Source organism: Rhinatrema bivittatum, chromosome 4, assembly GCF_901001135.1.
Source record: "Rhinatrema bivittatum chromosome 4, aRhiBiv1.1, whole genome shotgun sequence".
NCBI classification, from domain to species: Eukaryota; Metazoa; Chordata; class Amphibia; order Gymnophiona; family Rhinatrematidae; genus Rhinatrema; species Rhinatrema bivittatum.
This window is the reverse complement of record NC_042618.1, coordinates 419331775-419349697: the sequence shown is the minus strand read 5'-3', so window position 1 is coordinate 419349697 and position 17923 is coordinate 419331775. Positions and strand designations below refer to the sequence as shown.

At 48.9% G+C, this 17923-nt stretch overlaps 1 protein-coding gene across 2 annotated transcripts in view; it reads left to right on the top strand.

The window, feature by feature from the left end:
• The window catches only part of MCM2 (minichromosome maintenance complex component 2), a 28222-nt gene extending 10831 nt beyond the window's left edge, over positions 1 to 17391 (top strand). Inside the window, exons 10-16 of one of the 2 annotated variants that reach the window (XM_029601318.1) lie at positions 1111 to 1361; positions 2264 to 2390; positions 8917 to 9029; positions 9819 to 10061; positions 11638 to 11820; positions 13298 to 13453; positions 16318 to 17391. In XM_029601318.1, the coding sequence (XP_029457178.1) occupies positions 1111 to 1361; positions 2264 to 2390; positions 8917 to 9029; positions 9819 to 10061; positions 11638 to 11820; positions 13298 to 13453; positions 16318 to 16428 (1184 nt within the window). In that variant the 3' untranslated portion in view covers positions 16429 to 17391. The remainder of the gene's footprint in view (positions 1 to 1110; positions 1362 to 2263; positions 2391 to 8916; positions 9030 to 9818; positions 10062 to 11637; positions 11821 to 13297; positions 13454 to 16317) is intronic. The other variant, XM_029601317.1, reaches the window with a different exon arrangement.
• Positions 17392 to 17923: the final 532 nt, after the last annotated feature.

Here is a 17923-nt window from a genome sequence, read left to right as displayed (position 1 = left end):
CTTAGCCCAGTGACAGTCTTTTTGCCAGGGGCCATACACCAGAACACTGAAATAATGGCCCTGACTACAGGGTGATTGCCCTCTCCTTCCCCCAGGGGCTGCCCAGTCCAGGAAGGGACCCCGGGTCTTCAGCATGGCATCACACAGCACTGCCACTGAGCCAGCAGGCTGGTCTGACTTATTGACTCAACTGCAGCTTCCTGCTCCTGAAATTGGTCAAGTTTACGATATTCAGGCCAATGCACTATCTGCGCGTGTTAAACAGGCACTCATGATCGAGCGCCCATTCCCTTTAACGCGCACCGTTCTACCTCTCCTGAGCGCCCAATTTTTAATATTTAAATCTGGTGCTATGGTAAAAAAGGAAGCGCTAGGGGAAATTGTGCACCCCTAGTGCTCCTAGTGGGCGCCCGGGAGAGATGACGGTCAGCCGGTTAGGAAAATGGACGTTCAATTTTAGAGCATCTGTTGTTTTCTAACCTGTGCACAGCCACGGGTTAGGAAAATGGACGCTTGTTAATTTCAGCGTCCCTTTTCCTAACCTGACTGCCGGCACCTTTTTTTTGGGGGGAGGGGGAACATTTCTAATATTTTAGTTCCTCTGGCTTAAATTTCACCACAATATTAAGTTGGAGGAAGTACAGAAAAGCAATATTTTCTGCTTTTCTGTACACTTTTTTTTTGGGCTCCTCCAAAACTAACGCCTGCCCCTAGCAAGTGGTAATTCTGCAAGTAAAAAATGTGTGCGCGTCAGGCACACTTTTTTTTTTTTTTTGCATCGGGTGGAATGGATAGCACTCACATGTAAATGCATGTTGATGAGGCTATTACCTGCACGCAGTTTGGACACACTAATCCCCGTTTTGCATTGGGGGTTATGGACGCGCATCAAGCCATGCGCTGCGTCGGCACACGGTATTGCTTCAGCCTGTTTGCGTGGCTTTCTTTTTTTTTACTTTCCATAATGTTCTATGGAATAGTTGCAAAGTTTGCTTGATTTGAGCATTTTCTGTGTATTAACTCTGTGTAGATATTCCTGATTTAGAACAAACAGCATCAAGAAAAGATGGCATTGTGCAAACGTTTTATTTTTCCTGGTTTGGCATCTAGGCGGAAAGCACAAGGTACGCGGGGACATTAATGTACTGCTGTGCGGGGACCCAGGAACGGCCAAATCTCAGTTCCTGAAGTATGTAGAGAAAGTGTCCAGCCGTGCTGTCTTCACCACAGGCCAGGGGGCTTCTGCTGTTGGTTTGACAGCCTATGTCCAGAGACATCCGGTCACCAAGGAGTGGACACTGGAAGCCGGTGCTTTGGTGTTGGCAGACCGAGGGGTGTGCCTTATTGATGAGTTTGATAAGGTCAGTTTTCCAGTCTTATACCTTTTTTTTTTTTTTTTTTTAATTTTCAAGGTCAGAAGGGTGCAGGTTGAGGATCTGGGGTTGGGGCAGCCATTGGCATCCATGCTTAGGCCAAATAAGGGAAAAAAAATGTTGTTCTCTGTACATACCAGGATCAGTCCAGACTGCTGGGTTGTGTCTCCCTTCCAGCAGATGGAGTCAGAGAAAAAAGCTGAAGGCACCCTCTGATAACCCAGTGTGCCACCTGCTGTCCCTCAGTATTTCTCTGACTCCAGCAAATGCAGGAAGACATAACCTGTGGTCCTGTTCTTTTCCAAATTTTGGGATTCATTTCTATTGGAAAGAGGTTCTTTTTATTCTTGTTTACCTTTGACTAGACCAGCTTTTGAGAATTAGTAAAAAAAAAAAATAAAAAATTAATTAATTAATTAATTAAATTAATAAAAGCATTAAGACAGTGCAGATCCTTCTCCCCTCTTGTAACAGGCAGGACTGGGCTTAGTGCCCTCCAGCCGCAGTACCCGGAGGACCTTACTAATACCCGGGTAAAGGGGGGGATTTACCGGTGGGCCGGTCCCTTCCCCCCCCCCCCCCCCCCCTACGATTCCAGAGAAGTCACATTCCTCTGAAGGGAGCTCTAGAGCCTGAGGCTGTTCAGGGGAGGTGCATTCCCCTGCTTGTTTAATCGGCTCCATTGTTTAAAAAAAAAAAAAAAAAAAAAAGCCTGTCTTCAGCTTGCTTGATTGCTCAGCTGTAGCTCATGCAGCCATCAAAGATAAACCCTAGTTTTCTGTGGTGTGAGGGACTTGAGGTTGGGGGTGGTGGTGATTGTCTTCTTCCAGGACCCTCAGCAGCCTTGTAGATATTTCTACCTCTTTGTCTCGTGACTTTCTCACCTGCAGATGAACGATCAGGACAGGACCAGTATCCATGAAGCAATGGAACAGCAGAGCATCTCCATCTCCAAGGCAGGCATTGTCACCTCCCTGCAGGCCCGGTGCACTGTCATTGCAGCTGCTAACCCCATCGGTAGGTTCATGGCCCACCTCCACGTATTTCCATGCCTGCACTAGATCTTGCGTATCCTGTTTTAGAATAATATGGTAGGGACTTGAACATACTCCTTGGATCAAGCGTTGCCTGACTGTGCAAGAAGACCTTGCTAAGAGAGCTGGTCATTGTTTTCCAAATATACTTTGGATCAGACCATATCCTGTTGAAAAGTTTTATTTTCCTTTTTATGCACCTTCCCACAACTGATGGCTTTGGTGGGAAGAGGATGGTGCTTTAGTTCTGCACTTAACCACCTCTGAGCTAAACTAGGAAACCAACAAGCTTATTGAACCATCAATTTTAAGACGACAAATCCTGCAGTTGTGTGAGCCAAGGAAGGTGGTGAATTTCAAGGATGCTTGGGAATGTTCACTCTTCACAGATGGTGACCCCAAGCAGGAGGATAGGGGATGTACAAAGCGACGGGGCAGAGGGCAAAGGACAGTGGATGTGAAAATCATTACTTGGAGTAGACATATTGATTGACTCAAGCGGAGTTTCCTGTTCATGAAAACTGATCAATTTACTCATTTCTGATCCAACTTGTTGGTCAGATAAAGCATTTCGTGCCCACATGGTTCCTTTGCAAACTTGTTGAACAAAATTTTAAGTTTGTTAGAGCTGGTGCCCAGGTATCTCACACTTCCTCACTTTCACAGATGCTTAATTCCCTGTACGTACCGGGATCAGTCTAGACGGTGGGTTATGTCCCCCGTCCAGCAGATGGAGTCAGACAAAGCTTCGGAGGGTGCTGCCTTATAAACCAGTGCATCCTCTGACACTCTTCAGTATCTTTCTGACTCCAGCAGATAGGAGCAGGGGAACCTCTGTTTCCCCAGTACTTGGATAGAGGACTTGTTTTCTTTCCTCTCTTAAGCTTTGTTAGATGGATCAAGTTATTTTAAAAAATAAATAAATAAAAAGTTATACTTCTTTAACTTGCAGACAGATCTGTTCCTTCTCACTATCTGTCTTTTACTTTCCCTCATTGGCTGTTTGGGGTAAGTTTTGTTGTGATTATTTGCTTCTTTTAGGTTTATTCCCTAACGCAGCGCTACTGGGGGTGCACGTTGGAGGATTCAACCTCTTCCCCCTCCTGCCGCGTCCTGACCCGCAGCCCCGAGAAGCACGTTCCTTGGGGCTGCTGACCGCAGAGAGGTAACATTCCTCTGCTGGCGCTAGTGCATCTCCTGGGTCGGTGAGTTTATAAGCGGAGGCTTTTTTCCTGCCACCCGCGGCACTGCCTGTTTTCCTCACGGCTCGTTTCGCCCCCCCCCCCCCTCGTCTTCCATGCCGAGGGCTTTCAGATGTGCAGCATGCGGGGAGCCAGGATCGCGGCTCTCCCGCGAGGGGATTTGCACGAGGTGCCTCCCTGGTGGGGAAGGCACCTCACAGCCAACGGGACGTCCTGCTTCGCGCGTCCAAGTGCGCCTGCACAGGCAGAGGCCGGCTCCGATTCCGCTTAGTGCGGGAACAGTGGCCATTTTGGATTCAGAGTCTGCTGCACCGTCGCTCTCTGATCACGTTGGATCAATGTGTCCTAGACATTCTAAGGAGACGATTTGGAAGATGTTTCTGCTCTTTTACTGCCGGTTTTAACCCCGGTTCCACCTTTGGGAACCTTTTTCCCTCCTGGGGATCCCCCTGCTTTGCCCTCCCCCCTGGGCCCACCTCAGTTTTCCACTGACTTTGTGCTCCTCATGCACAGTGCATATCTGGCCAGAATGTACCAGCCCCCGGATTCCGTGACAGGGCCTCCGCCTCCCAAAGTACTCAGAGCTGCTGATCCTCCTCCCGTGGGAGTCCCCCAGGGAGTAGAGGTCCTAGTTGGGGGGGGTGCCAGGGGTCCCTCAGGGGTTCTCCTGGGTGCGTCTGGCTCTCCCCCTACGGGAGGGGTAGACATGGTGCCAGACCCTGCATTGGATGATCCCCTGCTTGACCTGGATGATCTCCTACTGGCAGCCCAGAGGAAGGGGACAACCCTAGGGTGCTCCGGATTTTTCAGAGAGATTAGTTGGACACCCTTATCCCACACATCCTACAAGAACTGGACATTGAGGTCCCCAAGGATCCGCCTGGCTCCACTACTTCGGGGAAGAAGGGAGACCCAGTACTGGCGGGTCTCTGCCTTCCGACCAGGGCCTTTCCTACCCATCCTACCTTCCTTGAATTGTTGGCTAGGGAATGGGATTCGCCTGAAGCCTCACTGAAGGTCAGCAGGGCAATGGACAAACTATACCCTGTCCCTGAGGACTTCTTAGAACTACTTAAGGTCCTAAAGGTCAACTCCGCAGTTTCAGCTGTCACGAAGCGTACGACCATTCCTGTGACAGGAGGCACGGCTCTGCGAGATCTGCAGGACAGGAAGTAGAAGTCTATCTCAAAAGAGCGTTTGAGGTTTCCGCGCTGGGAATCCAGGCGACCATCTGTAGCTCGCTTGCGCAAAGAGCAGGACTTCGCTGGGTTCAGCAGCTCCTTACCTCACAGGAGCTACCGCCAGAGGAAGCAAGACAGACAGACTGTCATAGCCTATGGAGCAGATGCCCTGTATGACCTCAGAGTTCTAGCCCGATCAATGGTCTCTACAGTCTCTGCCCGCCGTCTCATCTGGCTCCGCAACTGGTCGGCAGATTCCTCATCCAAGACACAGTTGGGATCTCTTCCGTTTTAAAGGGAAATTCCTTTTCGGGGATGATTTGGACCAGATTATCAAGTCCCTCGGAGAGAATATGGTACATAGACTTCCAGAAGACCGGCCACAAGCCTCGAGATCGTTTAATGCATCCAGAAGCCGGTTCCCCTGTCAACGACGTTTCCGCACCACTAGACAGTCGATGCCTCTGACGCCCTCTTCCCGATCTCAGTCTTGGTCCCGTTCCTTTCGAGGCTGCAGACCGGTAAGGGACGGGGTGGCCCAAGGGGCTCCCTCCAAGTCCTCGCAATGATGCCAGACTGACCCACTCCCCGACCCCCACGATCGGGGGACGGATTTCTCTTTTCTTTGAGGAGTGGGTCCGGATCATGTCGGATCAGTGGGTCCTAGACATTCTAAGGCACGGCTACGCATTGGATTTTGCTTGACCCCCAAGAGACAGATTTCTCTCCCTGCTGACCACCACAAAAGCAGCTCATTGTATGACAGACTCTCGACAGGCTTCTAGCTCTCGGAGAATCCTCCCAGTACCGCCCATGGAAGTCTACTTTGTGGTCCCCAAAAAGGAGGGATCCTCCCGCCCAATTTTGGACCTCAAGTTGGTCAACCAGTCACTCAAGGTCCCTCATTTCAGGATGGAGACCTTACGCTTGGTGATCGCTGCAGTGCATCAGGGAGAATTCCTTGCCTCCCTGGATCTGACAGAGGCTTATCTTCACATTCCCATCCTCAAAGTGCACCAGTGTTTCCTCCACTTCAAGATCCTAGGTCAGCATTTTCAGTTTCAAGCTTTGCCTTTTGGCCTGGCTGCTGCCCCCCCGTACATTCACGAAGGTAATGGTGGTGGTGGCGGCAGCTCTCTGACGAGAGGGAATTCTGGTTCACCCATATCTGGACGACTGGCTGATCCGAGCAAAGACCTTGAATCAGGGTCACAGGGCGGTCGACAGAGTTGTACATCTCTTACAATCCCTCAGTTGGGTTGTCAACTTCGCCAAGAGCAGTCTTATTCCGTCACAGTCTCTGGATTTCCTGGGAGCACGGTTCGATACGGCGATGGGCAAAGTCTCCCTGCGACCAGACCGGGCCCAGTCGCTCCTGGTGCAGGTTCAGCACTTCTCTTGCCTCTCCTCTCCAACAGCCTGGGATTATCTACAGGTTCTGGGATCCATAGCATCCACTATCGATCTAGTACCCTGGGCATTTGCGCATATGCGTCCACTGCAGAGAGCGTTATTCTCTCGCTGGAAACCGGTGTCACAAGAGTATCAGACCATCCTCCCACTCCCCCAGCAGGCCAGAGACAGTCTGCTTTGGTGGCTCGACCCGCTCCACTTGGTGCAGGGAATGCCCTTGGAAATTCCAGACTGAGTGGTAGTCACCACGGATGCCAGTCTATCCGACTGGGGGGCAGTGTGCCAGACTAGTTCAGTTTAGGGGCAGTGGACGAAGTCTCAAGCCGCTTGGCCGATCAATCGCTTGTAAACAAGAGCATTCCGTCTGGCTCTGAGAAACTTCCTTCCCCTCGTTCATCATCGGGCGGTCAGGATTCTCTCGGACAACGGGACCACTGTAGCGTATATCAACCGCCAGGGGGGCATGAGAAGTCATCATGTCTCGATGGAAACGGACAAGTTGATGTTGATGCGTGGGCGGAGGTCCATCTCGCTTGACTGGCGGTCTCCCACATTGTGAGAGTAGACAATATTCTGGCAGACTTCTTAAGTTGACCATGTTTAGATCCCAGGGAGTGGGAACTCTCCAAGGAGGCGATGCAGCTTCTCATTCATCGTTGGGGGACCCCTCGTCTGGATCTTATGGCCACCTTCCACAATACAAAGGCACCGCGGTTCTTCAGTCGCAGAAGGGAGCACGGCGCAGAGGGCGTGGATGCACTAGTCGTTCCATTGCCACGTCACCTCCTCCTCTACGTGTTCCCACCGTGGCCCCTAGTGGGCAAGGTCCTCCGGAGAATAGAGATCCACCAAGGTCCGGTGATTCTGGTAGCACCGGAATTGCCCTTACGCCCCTGGTTCGCGGACTTGATCAACCTCATTGTGGACGGTCCTCTCCATCTGGGACACCTGTCGTGCCTCCTTCATCAAGGTCCAGTATTTTTCGACCAGGCAAATCGCTTCTGTCTTGTGGCCTGGCTTTTGAGAGGCGTAGACTGAGATGCCTTGGATACCCAGAGGCCGTAGTTTCGACTCTTCTCGAGGCTAGGAAGACTTCAACTTCTATCTCTTATGTGCGAGTTTTTTTGGAAGGTCTTCAAATCCTGGTGCACTTCCCAGGCAGCACGACCGCAGACGGCTTCAGTGCCTCAGATCCTCGCGTTCCTCCAGGCAGGTCTGGAGAAGGGCCTTGCTTACAACTCTCTGAGGGTCCAGGTCTCTACCCTTGGAACCCTGGTCCATCTCCAGGAGTGACTCTCGCTTTCCTCTCACCTGGATATCGTCCGGTTCCTCAAGGGAGTGAAACACCTGAGCCCCCCGGTTCAGGCTCCTTGTCCTTCTTGGAACCTCAACTTAGTCCTCCGGATTTTGGGCGGCCCTACCTTCGAGCCTATGCACGCCGCTACCCTCAAGGACCTCACTCTAAAGACTGTTTTCCTCGTGGCCATTTGTTCTGCCCGTCGGGTTTCCGAACTCCAGGATTTGTCCTGCAGAGAACCTTACCTCCGTTTCACGGACTCTGGTGTCTCCTTGTGCATGGTGCCCTCGTTCCTGCCCAAGGTGGTTTCTGCATTTCATCTGAATCAGACTATGAAACTCCCATCTTTCTCCGCCGACGATCCACGAGATCTCCATAAACTTGATGTCAAGCGCATCCTGATTCGTTCCCTGGAGGTCACTAATGATTTTCGTCTGTCGGAGCATTAGTTTGTCCTTTGGTCTGGCCCAAAAAAGGATCCAAGGCTACAAAGACAACGATCGCTCGCTGGCTCATAGAGGCTATTGTGACAGCGTATATAGGTGTGGGTCGACAGCCCCCCTTGGGCATCAGGGCGCATTCTCTTCGGTCTCAGGCTGCATCCTGGGCAGAGAATCAGTCCATCTCATCTCAGGAGATTTGTCAAGCGGCGACCTGGAAATCGTTACATACCTTTGCTAGGTACCACCGTTTGCATCTCCAGTCGCCGACTTTAGGCTACTTTGGCGACAGAGTCATTCGAGCAGGGCTATCAAGGGCCCACCCCACGTAAGGAAGCTTTGGTACATCCCACCGTCTGGACTGATCCTGGTACGTAAGGGAAAAGAAAATTATTCCTTACCTGCTAATTTTTGTTCCTGTAGTACCATGGATCAGTCCAGACGCCCTCCCTGGGGATTCTGGGGATTTTTTGGGGTCTACTGCTCGACTTTGCTCCGACTTTGCTCCTCTGTTTTCACCTACTCCTGTGATAGCCTCTCTGTTATGGGGCTGTTCAGTAGTTCTTTTTGCAAGTTCGCTACTTGACACCCATTGGTGGTTTTTTTACATACGCACTATTTTGCGTAGTTATACGTGTTTGGTTTTCTTGATCCATCCTCTTCTGTGTCTACTGCTCTGATATTCTCTATAATGAAGAGTGTCGGAGGGTGCACGGTTTATAAGGCAGCACCCTTCGAAGCTTTGACTGACTCCATCTGCTGGACGGGGGACATAACCCACCGTCTGGACTGATCCTTGGTACTACAGGAACGAAAATTAGCAGGTAAGGAATTTTCTTTTCTGTGTGTGTGTTTCCCCCCCCCCCCCCCCCATGTTGTTCCTCCTGGGATGAGCAGAGGACTCCTTCTTCTGAAGCAGTTGCTCAAGGGAGCATCATGATGATGACTAAACAGCATTTCTGTTTTCTACCCTTAGGTGGTCGATATGATCCCTCGCTGACCTTCTCAGAAAATGTGGATCTAACGGAGCCCATTGTGTCTCGTTTTGATGTGCTGTGTGTGGTGAGAGACACAGTGGATCCTGTTCAGGTAGGCACTGCTGACGGCGTGCAGAATGTGAAGCATCTGGGCATCTTTGGTAGAACGAATGGCAGATCACTCGGAGCCAATAGACAATGGGGTTAGAGGCCAGAAAACCTTGTTTCTGAAACCAGATACTCGGCAGAGGCGGACTGGTCTCCTAGGCTGTGATCTGTATTCAGAGTCTACTCCATGCTGCTAAGATTTGTTTGTTTTATTTTATTTATTTAAAATTGCTTGATAACTACTTCCCTGATTCAAAAAGAATTGCCGGAGGCGGTGTACAGAAGAATGCATGCACAGTCCAAATATACAGAATATAAAACACAAAAATAAAATATATACAATTATAACAGAACAGGAATTTGTAAATAAAAATTAACAAATTTAAAATGTAAAGACTATAAAAACACATAATATAGCTCCTATCTGCTATAAATTGGTCCCACCTAAACTTTGAAGGAACAGGTCCCCTTTAGAAATTTTGGAAATCTGTGCTTCTGGCCGATACTTCAAATGTTCATATTTTCTGCTGAATCTTTTTTTTTTTTTTTCTTTAGGTTAAATTTAATTTAGGGGGTCTGAGATTTCAGACTTTCAGGGCCAAGGATGTGACACAGGAGGCTTTGAGTTGGGGGTCATATTCTCAGGTTGTGTGCATGAGTGTCATGGGCGAGTCCTCTGTATCCTGTTGGACGCTGCTCAAGAGCGCAGGCTGGCACTTTCTAGCCCTGTTTGGCCCGAGTGATGAATGAATGAGCTTTTGTTAAAGATCTGGGTCCTGGCACTGTCTTCTAGGATGAGATGCTGGCCCGCTTTGTGGTAAAGAGCCACATCAAGCACCATCCCAGCAGCAAGGAGCTGGTGAATGGTGAGGCTGAAGCGATGGTGCTCCCCAACACATACGGTGTGGACCCTATTCCCCAGGAGATCCTGAAGAAGTACATTATATATGCCAAGGAGAGGGTGCACCCTAAACTCAACCAGATGGATCAGGATAAAGTGGCCAAGATGTACAGTGACCTCCGGAAGGAGTCTATGGTAAGGAGGAGGTGAGGGAGAAGGTAGGAAGTGTGAAATGGAGTGGGGGAAAGGGATTTAAACCCTTGCACGGTACAGCAGGAATTGGAGAGGTGGTGTTACCTTCTCGTTTCTCCTTGACATTTGATGTAATTTGTCCGGGTAGCCTTGGTGCTCAGGTTAGTCTGTAGTTTACATATTGTTATCCAGAATACCCATGGCAGCTGGGAGTGCATTGTTCAGCAAAGGTTTATCTTCTGACTGGGACTTCTGGCACTGTCTTAGCCTTCCTATGAAGAGTGTCCCCGATTTGAAGTTACGCAATGTAAAAATAATTTTGCCAAATTATCCTGCACTTCTGCATGTCCAATGCACAACTTTGCAGGCCACTGGTGAATAATGTGTGGTAATGTAGTCATTTTATGCTAATTAGTGTCTGTAGTATGCTGGTTATTTGCATGTCTCTTTTTTTTTGTTTGTTTTTTGTTAAGGAATCTGGCCTGATTTACAAAATGCTTTTTCCCATAGGTGCAGAATTGTTTTATTTCCCCTTTTGGCACGTCATGAAACATTTAACTGGGCCTCCTGGTGTTTTGAGACTCAGTCCCTGAGTAAATCTGTGTTTCTGGCTCTGATGAGATATTCTGAGGACTACTCCCTGCCCATAGCTCAAATTCCTTTAAAAGTGATTGCATGGGCTGTGCTAGGCCTTTCTAAGTCGGTCTAGGCCCCGGAGCACTTTACTAACCTTAGCAGCTCTTTTCTGGACCGCCTTTTAAAATAATGGTTGCACATTAGGGCTGAAAGATATCCTGTGAAGGCTGCCTTCTATCTGCCAACACCCCTAGTTCAACATCTCTGCAGTTAGTTCAGGCAAGAAGGCAACACACTCTAATAAGATCATAGGAAGAACTACAGTATCTGTGGAGAAAGTTTTGAATTTGTCATTCATTTTAAGGATCCCTGTGCTGAGTAGTACCATGTCCCTTATCTTTTTTTTTTTTTTTTTCCTCCATCCCTTGCAGTGGAAGAGGGCCTCAGTTAGGGATAACAGGGTTCCTTGGTTTCTCCCCTTCTACTATACCAGTGGAATCCTGCAGAGGGTGCTATTGCCACCTTTTTTTTGTAATATATATACCTGGCTGAGTCATGACACTTGAGGCCTGATTACATTGCAGTCTTTTGGTATAAAGAATGGAACAAAAAGCATTAGGAAACCAGCCATGTGGATTTTTAAACTGAGATTGTTACTGCAAATAAGCCCTGTAGTCATTACAGAGAGTTGAATAGTCTTTCGGTTCTTATGTAAAAACCTTTTTTGGGCATAGCGGTCCTCTTAAGCAGTGAATTTCAGGTGAAGCAATCTGTTGTGTAGATCAGGGGCAGATTGGCCTATCAGAGGATCGGGCATCCCCTGGTGGGCCGGTTGCTCTGGTCAGGTGGTCTGCCGAGCACGGCAGACCACGGGAGATCTCCTGGGCCGGCCTGGGCGGAAAATCCCCGGACCGATCTTTACCCGGAATCCGCCCCTGGTGTAGATGTAGGAGGGTGATGGCAGGTGTGAGTATCTCACTCTCTGCTGCGTCTCTGTCTCCAGGCCACCGGCAGTATCCCCATCACAGTGCGTCACATTGAGTCCATGATCCGTATGGCGGAGGCGCACGCCCGCATCCACCTGCGGGACTATGTGATGGAGGATGACGTCAATATGGCCATTCGGGTCATGCTGGAGAGTTTCATAGACACGCAGAAGTTCAGCGTCATGAGGAGCATGCGCAAGGTACGCCGGGCAGGGTGTTGTGGAAGGGGAACCTGGCTGCCTCGGGTAATGTATGTACAAAGTCTGCTGTGGGAAGGGTGAGCTGGAAGGGGAGCCTGGCTGCATCAGCTGATGCACACACGAGGTGGCTGTGGAAAGGTGTGCCCGAGGGGGGGGGGGGGGGGGGGGGGGGTGGGGATTGGGAGCGATATGAAAGGGGAATCTGGCTGTTATCATGAGGGCATGCAAGGTGGCGAGGGAGGGAAGCTTTGGATGGATAGACCCATGGGAATGATAAGGTGGTATAGTTTGTGTCTTTTGAACTCTCACTGCCATGTCCCTTAAGGATTTTCTGAGAGACACAGGGTGACAGACCCCTGTACCAGACGGGGTGAGGGTAATAAAAGTGCTTCAGGTAGACACTTAAACCAAAGTGGTTTGCAGGGATGGCCCGAGCTGAGCATTGCTGCTATAGAATGGTTCTCGGTGCTGCGCCTGCCTGCCCTACAGTCAGACTGAGCACTAGGTATGGATGAAAGCCATTGGAGACCTTTCTGATAGCTTGTTAGCAACAGCTTAACCTCCGCAAATCATGCGCACACAATGTTTTGACTTCTGCAAACCACGCATATGTAAACACAGATCCGCCCCTTCATGTTAATAGGTGTTGGTACATCTTTATGCTATTTTTTGCTATTTTCAAGCCCCGAGATTCGTAAGTGTCAGCGTGCCCCTTTTGCTCACAAGTTCTCACTTTTCTCGTGAAGCCAGAAAAGTGTTCCACTTCCACCACATGTGGGCCAGAGGGACCTGCAGATAGTATAAAAGCACATTGGTTTAGCTTCAGTACGTGTTCTTCACTAATCTCTGTTTCCATGTCGTCCCTGCTACACCAGTCCAGCCCTGACAAGTGCTTAGGTCCCCCTACCAGTAGGTGGAGGCAGACTAGACAGATTTCTACTGTGGCATCACAGCCACCACATTAGAGGTGGTGCTAGCAGCAGAGATCCAGTATTTTCTGCCTCCAGCAGATGGATGGGCTGGTTGGTGCAGCAGCTCTATATTGGCTTGGTGACCAGACCCCGGGGGCCTGGCCATTGCCTTCGGCCAGAAGAGCGAGCCCATCTCGAAGCTCCCGGCCCCTGTGGGGGTGTTTGGTTGAACTGGGGTGAAGGAGTCTTGGCATGGACAGTTTTTTTTTTCAGCCAAGTACTGACTATTTCTGACAGGTGGTTTCCTGGGTGTCTCGTTCCTACGTCCCATTCCTTCTTCTCCACCGCCCCCATCCTCTTTTTGGGGCAGCCAGGGGTGTTTATTACAAACCAAAATAAATAAATAAAGTTTTTAAGGCATGGCTGATGGGAAGTGGGGTGTTTGGCTGAATTTTGTAGCCGTATAAAACGCCGGCCACTGAGTAGCTCCTGTGCAGCGAATGGTGATGCAGCCGTACCATCCTCAGCCTCTCCCCCTGTGACCCTTTGTGACCTTTCCTCTGCAGACCTTCGCCCGGTACCTAGCATTCAGGCGGGACAACAACGAGCTGCTGCTCTTCATTCTGAAGCAGCTGGTGGCAGAGCAGGTGACGTATCAGAGGAACCGCTATGGCGCCCAGCAGGATGCGATTGAAGTGCCGGAGAAGGACCTAGTGGACAAGGTAAGACATCTTGTCTGGTCACCAGCGCTCTTAAACAAGAGATGCATGTTCTTTAATCCTCCCCCCGATTCTTCATGTACAGCAGTGGAGTTTGAGAGCAAGTGACTGGCAAAAGCTCTCAATTGTGGTTTGCTTGTTCTCTTCCTGTCTGCCCTGCACTGCTTATAAACCCCTACCTGAATCTCTTCTCTAAAAGCTGTCGGTCATACATTTTGGCTACCCAGGCTGAAGTTTACAAAGCAGGGTCTCATGTGCTAGTGTGTTTTGGTCCTCTGGCTTCCCTGCTGTGTTAAATTCCTCCTCGCTAATCTTCATGGAAACTGCACCACTCTGGCAACCTGCTCCATTTCCCTACGGTTGAGGAGTTGTCGGCAGCACGCTGATGACATCAGCTTGTATGGAAAACCCGATGTCCTTGGTTAAATGTTGGGCCGCGAAGGGAAGGAACCAAGTTACATTACGTTTGCCACAGCTTGGAGGTGGCAGTTGAGAGATCCCACAGTCGAGCATGCTGGTGAAAAGTGACGCAGCTGCGAGGCTTAACCTGCATCTGACGTGCAGCTGATCGGCTTGATCTTTATGGGTCACTTTAGTGACTCTTCAGACAAACTAATAAAACTCTGCTAAGCTCTGTGGGCTGTGAGGCTCGAGCAGCAGTGCTGGGCTTAAAGCCATCAGCCTGGCTCTGATGCAGGCTGTACTGGGAGGAAATGCCAACATCTGTATCAAGGGGGTAAAGCAGGTAGTTGTTGGCACAAACTATTTTATCACGTGGGGAGTAACCCAGCCTCATCCATCATCCGTCCTGCCCCCAGTCTTCTCCCCCTGCTGCTGTTTCCGGCTTTGCAATAGGCAGCATTCTGCTTATTCCAGAAACATTCGGCACCCAAGATAATCGGACTTCTCTTGGGTGCTTTTCAGTTGGGTTTGTTTAATTTTTAATGGGATATGCAGTGATGAAGCTCTGCAACCAGCATGCAGTAGGTGCTGTCTCTCGGCTGCTAGGATGAGGGGGAGGAGTGAGATCTGTCTGTGCAGAGGAACTTGCTGAGCTTGTAATGTTCGCTTTCTTGATCTTGACTCTTCAGATGGAAGTTTTCTGTTAGCAGAGTGCTGACACATCAGTTTGATTGCAAATCCAATTTTAATACTGCTGTTCTGTGATAGGGCAGTGTCCATCCCAGGGGCAGCTTTGACCTCTGGGTGTAGGTTTTTACTATTTTACCCTCTTCCTGGGACAGCTTTATTCCCCTCTAGATTCAGGGCTGATCCTAGGAGGGTTGCAGAGTCCCAGAGTGCCCACCAACCAGAGAATGTAGTGCTGGAGGCAGGGTTTATTGCAGCATTGCAGGGCCTGGGACAGTCACTGTGGTTTACACCCTGCCTCATCCCCCCCCCCAAGGATGGCTCTGCCTTGGTGAGTCCAGAGTTCTTTCCTGCCTTGTCCGATGGCAGTCCTGGCCAGTTCTGCAGGGACTGACCATTACCATGTGTTGTGTTGGCAATGAAGCGTCATCTCAGGTCTCACTTTGAAAGAAAGGTGAGCACATGGTGTTGGCTCACTAGACAGGCCACCTCCCCACCCCTTTATTCTGAAGGATTTCTTAGCGGTGAGATATGTTCATTGTGTGCAGGTCAGGCGTTTAGTGCACACAACCTTCTGTTTTAATCTTTCGCTGGCAGCCAGACTGTCTCCTGTTTACATGGAATTAATCAGTCAGCATGGGCTGCTGTTTGAACTTGTCCTGATACACAGAGTGCCGAAATTGTAATAACCCTTGTGTGAACCTGGACAAAAATAATTGGGGGTTTGGAAACATGGAAAGAAATTTGGTCGTTCACTGTGTTCCCCCTGAGAGTCAAATGGAAGGAGGGGAGAGGCTTTACAGGATATATGGTCAGCAAATTCCCATTCCACTGACTGTCTGTTCAGACAACTTCACTGCTGTGGCCTCTGCTCTAGTACCTCTGCCATGACCTGGAAGCTTCCACCCTTCATAGACAGGAACCTTTAACTTGTGGCGGGAGTACGGTGAAATTAATACCCTAAGAAACTGATCAGATTGTTTGACAAGAGCTACATGCCTGGGAGATAATGTCAAACAGATATGATCAACTTCTTTGCTTGGATGACCAGAGAATTAAAGCAGGATGTGGGCCGGATTCAGTAAAGCTTTTGACACTGTATCCACAAAACTCATAAACTGAGCAGCCTCGAGGTGGTTACTACTGCTTATTTCTCTAGCACTACTTGATGGCCTTGTTAGACGCTGGTTTTTGAGTGGTGAACAGAAGGTGGTGGTAAATGGAGTTCTGCTTAAGCAAAGAGTGGGCCTCCGGGATCAGTACAGGGCCTTGTGCTGCTTCATGTTTTCACAAGTGATAGTGAAGAGGGCTTAGTAAGAGAAGATTTCTTTAGCAGAGAAATACTAAGAATTTTAACAGTAGACACTTTTGAGTAAATTAGGAATGGTCAAGTTCTTGATAGCTAAGATTCACAACAAAGCAGTGTAAATATGCTTCCCTGTACATACCTGGATCATTCCAGACTCCTGGGTTTATGCATCTGTGCCAGCAGATGGAGATAGAGGAAGCTTAACTGACACTGCTGGATAAGCACTGGTCACCTGCAGTTCCTCAGTATTTCTCTGTCTCCAGCAGATGGTGGCTGGTGCATTCACCTTCAGACGGAAGGGGACATGATGGGGATGGGAACAGATCTCATGTTCAAAGTGGCTGATCTCGAGGTCACAAGACAGTGTGATGAGGTCTGAGTGTTATATTCTGCGTTGCAGTGCAAGAGCTGAAAGCTGCCCTGGATTGCTCTTGATGTTTTGTAATGGATCTTTTATTTTCCCCTCTAGGCTCGCCAGATTAACATTCACAACCTTTCAGCATTTTACGACAGTGAACTCTTCAAACTGAACAGATTCGCTCATGACGTGAAAAAGAAACTCATCGTCCAGCAGTTCTAAGCCCTGGGCTGGAGGGAAAGGGAAAGGGAGAGGGGTGTGGTCAGGATCTCTCTCTGCCACGTGGACTGATGGGATAATTCTGCCCTGTGACGGAGAAGCTGACGAACTGTGTGAAGAGCACGTGGAACTGGTTTCTCTGCTGGGACCGGTGTATGAACTGGTTCTAGTCACATGTCAATCATGTGTAATACACTGCGTGTATTTCTCACACTGTCACCGCCTTAATACTGTTTCTGGGTCTCTGATCAGCTGAGGTGGGAAAAACACCTGGAGCTGGCTTAGAATGAAAATTCAGAGCTGAATTCTGGTAAAAGCCATTTGCTATTTCCAGGTAAAGTCTGTTGGATATTGTATTTTATTTTTCCAGGATGTTCATGGAATGGATGCTTTGCTTCTGTGCTGGCTGCTCATTTAAAAGTAAATGATGCCCTTGGCAGACTCCCTTTAGAGATGGGAGGAGTCAGCTTCCACTCACCTACTATTTCTGTAGTTTGTGTTTGGTTTTTTTTTAACCATTCCCTTCCTCCTCAATGAAAAGAACGTTCCTTGGTTTCACCCAGGGTAACACAAGGTTTGGAAATGTTAATGTCTTAAAAATACAAACAAAAAAAGCCTGTTCAGCACTGCGTGCATGGGAGTGTTGTGACCCGATTGAGCTGGACTTGACTTGGCAGACCATGGAGCAGTTCATGGGAGGGGCTGTGCAGAGTGTGGCCACAGACAGAACTCGTGGCAAATGGGAAAGATAGAGATTGTACTGGGATTGATTGGAGATGCAGTAGTCTGTGCAAACCATTGGCGGCCAAGCTAGGCAGCTAGCTATGGTGCCTTGAGTGAGATAAGACTTTTTATTGCTATCTAAAGGGATATTGAGACATGTTATGGGACACTAGGCCTGGAGTGTTTATGCCTTGTGTTCTTTCTTCAGATTTTCCACTTTTGTCTTTTTTTTTTTTTTAATTATTATATACATTAAACTTTGTGTGAGTTAGAACATTCTTATTCATGGTGCTGTTGTTGTTGGGCTCCTGCTACTACCACAACTACTTAACATTTCTCTATCACTACTTACCATACCCAGCATGGAACAAACCACACAAGAGACAGTCCCTGCTCAATAGAGCTTACAATCAAGACTAACATACAGGTTAAAAAACTTGGAGTTTCATATAGTAAATCAATGGTTAAAATTAGAGGCTGAAGGCGGACAATCAGATTTAAGATTTAAAAGCAACCTCAAAAAGGTGGGTCTTTAGATGGAATTTAAACAAGGTAAAAGAGGGAGCATGATGCACCAGTTAAGGAAATCTCTTCCAAGTACACAATGCAGCCAGCTGGAAAGCAAGGAAACAAGAATTGGCAGGAGAAGAGAAGGGCATAGATAGGAGTGATTTGTCTGAGCGGAGTGCACGAGGAGGGGTGTAGAGAGAGATAAGAGGAGACATAGTGAGAAGCTACAAAGTGAAGGCTATATTAGGTGAGTAAGAGGCGCTTG